Source organism: Procambarus clarkii, chromosome 39 (assembly GCF_040958095.1).
Source record: "Procambarus clarkii isolate CNS0578487 chromosome 39, FALCON_Pclarkii_2.0, whole genome shotgun sequence".
NCBI classification, from domain to species: Eukaryota; Metazoa; Arthropoda; class Malacostraca; order Decapoda; family Cambaridae; genus Procambarus; species Procambarus clarkii.
This window is the reverse complement of record NC_091188.1, coordinates 17330774-17339926: the sequence shown is the minus strand read 5'-3', so window position 1 is coordinate 17339926 and position 9153 is coordinate 17330774. Positions and strand designations below refer to the sequence as shown.

At 40.9% G+C, this 9153-nt stretch overlaps 1 protein-coding gene across 1 annotated transcript; it reads left to right on the top strand.

Moving 5' to 3' along the window:
* The first annotated feature begins 1139 nt into the window (after positions 1–1139).
* Positions 1140–1700, top strand: LOC138372573 (uncharacterized). The gene has a single exon (XM_069338054.1). It carries the CDS (start codon positions 1140–1142, stop codon positions 1698–1700), a length of 561 nt encoding a protein of 186 aa, XP_069194155.1.
* The last annotated feature ends 7453 nt before the right edge of the window (positions 1701–9153 follow it).

Sequence of the window (9153 nt, the reverse complement as noted above, 5' to 3'; positions counted from 1 at the left end):
ATTTATATATATATAATATAATAATATATATATATTATATAACAATAACAGTTATATATTATTTCTATATTATGTAACGAATATATAAACTATACCACTAATATATATATATATACTCATTATATATATATTAATATATATTATATATCATTATATAAATTTTTTCATTACAAAGCCTGCCGGAGTCAGCGCAACTTACAGATCCTTCGGGCCATCCGCTGCAAAGTTCAGTAAAGCACCAGGCGATGCGCCAACAACTATTGGCTCCAGCTCTACTCCCAGATACAGACTGCAGCAGATATGGGCAATAATAAGAGGATATATGATGGCATCAAGCAGACCCTTGGCCCAATCCAGAAGAAGAAGAAGAAGACCGCCCCCTCTGAAATCTGCCTCAGGCAAAGTGATTCAGGACCAGACCCTGCAGCTGAAGCGCTGGGTTGAGCACTACTCCGAGCTATACGCCAGGGAGAACGTGATCACCGAAGACGTCCTGAGCGCCACTGTGTGTAAACTTGTGTTAATGGAGCTCGAGAGTGAACCGACTCTCGAAGAACTCAGCGAAGCCCTAAACTCCCTTTGCTTCTGGCGTAGCTCCTGGAAAAGATGGCATTCCTGCCGAGGCCTTGAAGTGCTGCAAACGTATCCTACTCATGGAACTGCATTTAATCCTCTGTCTCTTCTGGGAAGAAGGAGAGGTGTCACAGAACATGAGGGACGCCAACATCGTCACGCTCTCCAAAAATAAAGGGGACAGGGGCGAATGCAACAATTACCGCGACATCTCCCTCCTCAGCATTGTCAGTAAGTTGTTTGCTCGAGTCACACTGAAGAGGCTCCAAGTACGTATGAAGAGGGTCTACCCAGAATCGCAGTGCAGATTCCGAGCAAACAGGTCCACCATTGACATGGTCTTTTCCCTCGGATAACTACACGAGAAATGCAGGGAACAGAAGCAGCCACTCTCTGTAGTCTTCATAGATCTGACAAAAGCTTTCGGCCTCGTCAGCAGGGATGGCCTGTTCAAGATCCTCCCCAAGATCGGATCCCCCACCCAGGCTCTACATAGCCTTCCCGGCTTGGTGCATTCTTTTGATAATTACTTACTCCACAGCATTACCAGATCCTTCCATGAGAACATGAAGAGCAAAATAATCTTTAACGGCTTAACATCAGATGCCTTCAACATCCAAAGCAGAGTAAAGCAGGGCTGCATCCTGGCTCCAACCCTGTTCGAGATTTTCTTCGCAGTCATGCTGCACCACGCCTGCGGATCTGCCACAGAAGGCATCTACCTCCGGACCAGGTCTGACGGAAAGCTCTTCAACCTCGCCAGGCTAAGAGCCAAGACAAAGGTTCAGCCAAGGGGTCTGCGCGACTTCCTTTTTGCTGACGACGCAGCAGTCACTGCCCACTCAGCCGAAGACCTCCAACGGCTCAGGACCCACTTCAACGAGGCCTGTCAGGTTTTCGGACTCACCATCAGCTTGAAGAAAACACAGGTCATGGGCCAAGGAGTGGACTTCCCACTCGATATCAGCATCTCCGATTACAAACTGGAAGTCGTTCACGACTTTGTGTACCTGGGCTCCACAATCTCTGACTCCCTCTCTTTCGACATGGAGCTAAACAAAAGCATAGGTAAGGCATCTACAACCACGTCCAGACTGACAAAGAGAGTGTGGCCAACAATTAGCTGAGTATACTAAGATCCAGGTTTACAGAGCCTGCATCCTGAGCGCTCTCCTATATGGCAGTGAGTCTTGGACACTCCGTGCCTGTCACGAAAGAAAGCTCAACGCCTACCACATGCGCTGCCTTCAACACATCTTGGACATCACCTGGCAAAACAAGGTGACAAACAACAGCGTCCTGGGTAGAGCTAGAATCACCAGCATGTACACAATGCTGGAGCAGAGACGAATGCTACGGTAGAAAGATGTATGCAAGAGAAACCTGAAAGCCAAGGACGTCGATCTTGCCACTGGGAAAAACTGGTTGCAGACCGATCAGCCTGGATGCAGTCTGTTCAGAAAGAGATATCCAAGCTCGAGGAGTCACTAGCCAAACAACTGGAGACAAAGAGACAGAGAAGGAAAGCCGGTAGCCAGGAAGGAAGAAAGACCAGAATTAGAACTCTTTTGTGCTAATTGTGGGTTGGATTGCCGTTCTCGGATTGGCCTCATCAGACACACCAGACGCTGCACAAGGATTGACAACCAGAGCGCAACTCCATAGTCTCCTGAGACTTAAAGATGCCTACCCAATATTATCATTAGGCCTTTAAATACGAATGGTAAGGGAAATTGCTTTATGTGCAAACATCCTACACTCAATGATGGTATTCTCATAATGTGCTTTCTGTGACACCTGTTCTAAAATATTCATTCCCATTTCTTTTCTGACGTTTGAAATTTCCATCAGCTTATCATGCGTTGCCACTGTAGCCTCCTCTCCACTCACCCCAATCACGTTACCCTGCGCTTTATTGGATTATACAGCAGTTGCAATTTTTCAAACCAGGCCTGAAGATTACCCAGGCGTTGTATCTAACATCTGTTTGTCATTGTTTCCAGGAATTAAATACAGCTCTTGCAGCCCTACCTCTCCAGCTTTCGTAAATCTAATGCAAGGAGTCCCAATCTTTGCATTTCAAGTATATTTATTTTTGAAACTATAGATAGTTCGAATTTCTCCTCCTCCCCTCTTTATCTAACTGCTTAAAAAGGCTTGTGCAAAGATGTACTTCTTGACATCCCAGCCCATCTTCGTGACAAGCTTTTAAGTATGCCTTATTCTTTTTTCTGATTCTCAGTTATTGTATTTCGTCTGTAATATGCCAACACCCATGTGTATTTTTTATGTCTGGATGTTAAACTCCTTCCTTCAAGGTTTGGATTCTACGATCTGCACTCAAATCTAGCACCATTTATTTCAGGGACAATCCATGTTACATGGTTCTCCACTTGTCGAGATTTTTTTTGTTGAGAGCGGGGATCATGACTGCTGTTGTATATTTAATCATGGGTCACAAGTATATTGTGAGATGCATTATGAAACTTCTCTATTGGTTACTAAATTACATTTTTATATTTTCAGCTTATATATATATCGGTACAAAGGTATATATTAGTGGTATATTTTATCTGATGATAGGTTTGATTCTATGCCTTTTCCCCACTTCATTTTCTCTTATTGAAATTGGAACATTTATTCCCTGTTATGTGCAGCTTTCCTCCGGCGTCTATGCTTGGTCGTATTATCATGACATTCATTTGAGGAGCCGAGGTCTAGTAAACGTTTTGTCCGACTACACAAGCTAATAAAATGTTTATGAATCATCTTGGAGCAACGTCCTCCCTAATTTTCATTATCTGAGAATTTTCTGATTATCTGCGTTTGCATTATCTGAGAACGGAGAAATAAAAATTTCTTGTTATTTACCTTTACTATTTCAGTATAGTAAGCCTCTCTTTGAACTGATCCTTGAGAGGCTCCACTCATGACATTCCTAAATTACCTATCTTTTGTCTGTCTCCTCCTTGATAGGCAGTATTCCACCGATTTATACAATCAGCTTATTGCTTCTGTTTGGCGTTTTATTTTGAACAGGAAACATGTCAGTGGCACATTTAATCCTTGCTGGCAATCATTTGTTTTGTTATTGTGTAAAATATATTTAAACCTTTTCCTCGTCTGCATTCACGTCATATAATTATGAAATGTTTCTTGATCAAGACTTAGTTTATTTGAACCCTTGATTGTGTCACTTTACAATGGTGATGCAATAGAAGTGTTTTATTATTACCGCTCTATTTACTCTCCAGGAGCGTTGCATGATGTGTCTGACAGATTTACGATTTGCAATTAATGGTTAGATGAAGTTAGGAATGTTTAGGATCTCAGTAACTTCTTTAGTATTCAGATGAAGACCATATAGAGTAAAATTATTTCTCTGGATACAAACAGTTAACCCAGATTCAGTTTAATTCTTATAGATAACTTGTATTTAACTCTTCACAGACTTTCTTATCACTCAGTGTTATTCCTCAAACTTAACAACAGTTAATTTATGGTTATTTTTTTTTATTTATTGTTGAACAGTATTCTCCCTTCTGCCATTATATAATATTGTTCTTTGTTTTCTGCTTCCTCCTGCACTTTTCCCTGAATAATGTATCACACTGGACTCCCACTCCAGTTCTCCATTATTAAGCTATGCACTCTTTCATTATAGCTGTCTTCAATGGTCATACGTCTGAAATTCCCTCTTTCATCTCTCTATATTTACCCTAGTGACTGACTTCTACTGATAAATAGTAAACAATTTACTGTATTACCCATTTTTTCTAGAAAATTGCTGGCCTGAAATTGATAGGGAAACATCCATCTGAAATATAGCAGTTCTTCTGACAACTTGTCAAATCATATGTCCGCCATTATTTTTCCATAGCTCTTATTTCTCATTAGGGTAATAGTTTCCAACTTAATTTCAGGGTGGTGGAAATCTCCCATAGTTATCAACTTTTCTCTGATTCTAGTTGATTCCTCGGGCTTGTTTGGCATTACTTTAAATATTGCGATGATGGAATCCATTTTTTTTACACAGATTCGTTCAGGAACAAACAACTAAGTCCTCCACAACCCGTCTTCGACTCAAGTCTATTACATCCAGCAGTCGACCACACAGACGCATTCATAAATTATTACATGGTGTTCATTCAAAGTAGAAATATTCTCAAATATAATTTAATATTATAATATATTAGCATATTGTGCACATATAGGCATAGGTTAAGCTAGATGTTTAGGTTCTTTTGGCGATTATTTGTATTTGTAGTACGTGGGTGAAGCGTTTACAGCGTTGGGGTTGGAACAAAAGTCGTCAGCGAAGCAATTGTTCCGGAAGTGTTCGAACGTCATGAGTTGTGAGTCGTGTGTAGCCCGTTTCTCATTCATACATTTCATTCACCCGTTTGGCGGGTATATAAAATATCTTTTTGGTCTGTTTGAAGGACGGGCTGCCTTCTAGCAAGCTTAGAGCTTTCTCTTCCAACTAATTTTCCGTGAAACACGACCCGCAAATTGGTTTATTATCCAGGCATCCCATTACTGCTTGGTGAACAGAGACGAAAGGTTAAGGACTTACGCCTAGTCAATCCTCCCTGGTCAAGACTGAAACCCAGACCAAGTCGCTGGCCAGTCCCAGGACGCGTGTATTACCACTACGCCTCCATGTTTTTTGTATTCTTGTCTAGATTGTCATGTGAATAGGTCCATGTGCAGACGAGGAGTCACAATAACGTGGCTGAACTATGTTGACCAAATATTCAAGTCACAATCGACTTGAGAATGGTCCAGGACGGACCGAAACGTCGTCGCCCCTTCACTTTCTAGTGTGTGGTTTGGTCAACAAGAGGTCCATGTTCCCCAATGGTTTTACGACAACTATAAACTCAATGGTTAGTTTGTCTTTGTTCGGAATACACGTCCCTCCTTCCTTGTTTCGTTGCTTTCTCACAATGCAAGTTGAGAACGCGGAACCTGTTTAATTACTTATGCATTCCTACCACTACTAGTATATCTGACTTTTCTTTGGCCCTGTCTTTATGCTCTTTATTTGGATGAAGTTTCCAGCCACAGTCTATCAGAATTCTTGAATTCTACACCAAATGTGTTCTTTGCGTGGTGAGGATGTGAGCCTGGGGAGATTACATGGTAATGTTGTAGCATGTTACCCAGACCAAAGAGGAGCGAAGAGTCTATGCTACAGGATATTGTGGGGATTTAGGGTGCCTGTAAGTTCGGTTGAATATGGTGTTGGGAGGTAATGGGAGCAAAGAGTCACATTCTTTGAGGGCTGGGTGCAGAAAGGAGTGAAATGTGAGGCTGTTGTGAATGGTGATTCTGGAGGTTGACGATTGTATGTCTCTAGTTCCAGACTTATTTTGTTAACTTCAGGGACTTCCTGCCAACTTAAAGAACATCACGAACTGCCTCCTTTTGAAAATATAATGAAAGTATCAGACAAAAAAATATAGATTTAAAAGTTTATGTGTTAGTAAACTATTTTTGTTTATTATTATATTTTCATTGATATGATTTTCATTCTATGGCTTTTAACTTGGTAATGTACAACGAGTATCGAGTTCCACTGCAAGTTGAATTCTCTGTTTGAATTTCCCGTTCAATAAACACGAAAAAACTTTTTAAAATATACATGTTGATGTTTATTCCGAAGAAAAAAGTCAATGCATTTGTTGAGATATTTGAGTACCTCACTTCCCTGCTTGCCAACACAATTCTCTATGTTACGCGCCTTAATTCGTAAAATAATCTTTCAGATTTATACATTCCTCAGAGAGAGAGAGAGACAGCCTATAGAATGCTATTGTGCGTGGATACTTGATGAAAGATAAAATGTTATATGATTTTTTTTTCCGGTAAGTGCTATTTATTAATGGCTTATGCCGCTAAAGCATGGAAAATAGCAATTACTGTGCACAATCTTTGCCTTTTTGGCCAGAACAAATATCACGGTTCAGTTCACAAAAGTCCAGTTTGAGGGGTCTAACAGTCATTTTATATACGTATAGTAAATAACACATACTTCCCACGACCAAAAGTCATGTTACGTTGTGTAATCTCTGCCCTGTTGAGGCCGACGCCTGTGTTACCATGATGCTTTCCGTCGCATCAGTAAATGATCGATGATCGATGATCGATGTTAGAATGGCTTCCTTATACACAAGCAACGTATAATTACCGAGTAAATGGAAATTGAAGCAAATTATTTCCTTTGACTGTTACGATCCAGAGTTCCAATTTGTTGAGAAATCCCTTGATGATGATTTGATGAGTGAACAGATCAGCATCTCGCCCTGACAGCTGATGATTCAGTTCACTGCACATCAACATTTTGGAATTAAACTTTTCCTTAAGAGTAAGTATATATATATATCCATCATCTCTTTTAATAAAAAAAAATGTGATGTGCATTACACACGGAAATTACAATAGCGTACTGCATCAAGGGAACAAATCCACGAGGGTCGTGACGAGGATTCGAACCTGTGTCCGAGAGCATCCCAGACTCTGCCTTAATCGACTGAAGGATGCGATTCCCATTTAATTGACTGAGCTACGACATGGTCAAAAGAGTTGAAACCAAAGTTCTACTGAACTTACTGGATCCTGCAGCCTCTCCGAGTGATGTGCATATTTCCTGCTGAAAACCTCAGTACAGAAGAGAAGAACAACTAGAAATTAAACTCAAGTGGAGACAAAATATTTGGAGTAGCCTGGTGTTTTGAGCAAATAATTTGATGTGATGCATCAATTTCTCCAACTCTTTGAAAACGGCGTTAAGTTAATCACACAATGAGGCTGACGCCAAAGTTTTCCATGTGATGACAGCAATGAACACCAGTTACCACTGGAACAACGTTCTCCAGTGGTAGGAGCACCATTAGTGCTAACACTCACATGGTTGTCCCAATCCTGATCAGGTTCTTCAAACATTTTTCCTGCACTGTCCACCACTTCCTAAGCCCTTGTGTTGGTATCAAGATCCTTTCAAAAATACGCATTCATCATCGACGTCTTCGCACAGTACTTGAGAGATCAAAGCCGCGTCGGTCAGTTCATCCAGCTGTATGGTGAACAGTAGAGACTGCCTTACTTCATCTACTACACAGTCTTGGCTTCTGCTGATGATGATTCCGTCTCTATTTATTCAACAACTTGTTAAATTATATTAATTTGGTGTTAGGCCTATCAAGCGCGGGAGCGTTATAAGGGCCACCGCCACAACTTACTGACCCAGCAGGCAGCAGGTATGCTATGATCCTGAACATAGTCCAGGACTGAGGTAAACCATAAGTGTATACATACTATTAAGCGGAACTCACATCATTCTTCATATAACTCTCTCCTTTATTCTTCTCGATGCTGAGGCATTCAAGACAGAAATATCATCCCGCTTCCACGCCATGAACAGGCCACATCATCTCCCTTACATACGATAGAATGAGTTGCTCTACACTGGCATGATGCTTCGTGACCTGTGCAGCTTTGTATGCATCAATAAAGAGTATTTCTTGTCTCAATAAACATACTTGAACTTGAATAAAGAGTAATATAACAAGTAACTGCATTACTTGTTATATATTATTCATTACACTTGTTGAGCTAAGGAGCGGCCAATTCGTGGGTAATAACAGCAGCTCAAAATCCCCTTCATCTTATTTTTTGCAGCAAGTTGGGGATGCTCTTCTCAATATTAAGCTTCAGCTTTTCTGAATCATTTCTGATGACTGGAACAAATAACACATTGAACAAATCCACAGGAGCCGTAATGAGGGTTCAAACCTATGCGCTGGGTGTTCCCAGGCGCGCTCTAGTCGACTGTACCACGACCTGGTAACATAATTGCAACCTGAAATACACCTGCACCCACAAGGATTCCCCAGGCTTCCAATGAAGCCAAAACAGGGTTTTACACAATTCCCCCCATGAACTCGGGCTATGTCATCCAGTATTTCTACCTATGACACACAAGATAAATCACATGATACATCAAAATAATGTGGTTTATCATTGTATTGTAAATAACACATTGTTACACATCAAAGCCATCGTTTTCTGAACAGGTATCGGGAGTAACGAGCAATATTCCTGTAGACCACCGAAAAATTGGCAAGGATCACCAATTGAGAACATTTTGACTGTCAGTGATAGGGGAGAATTGGATAGGACAATGGTACGAATGTCAATTTTTTCACAGCGGCTTCCCAGCCCATCCTAAGGCATTATACATTGTCGAATGCATTCTGCACAATCAAAATAGGATTTTTTCATATATAAAATAATATCTATAATAGAGAATGTCTGTTCGAGGTTAGGGGACTGACACCAGGGGCTAGCCTCAATTAACTTTGGAAGGTGATTCGTGATTGTATGGAAAGTATCAAAGGGTGGTTGGGGGCCAGCCCATGTGCCATTCTTTAAGTTGGATTGGCTTCTATTGCGAAAACCAACATCGGCTTATAAGACTCAATTCCTCCATTGTAAGTTATTATCGTATATGAGAAATAGAATTTGTCCTTGCACTTATCCTTGAGGTACTCCACGTGTTACTGCTCGTCCTTCAAT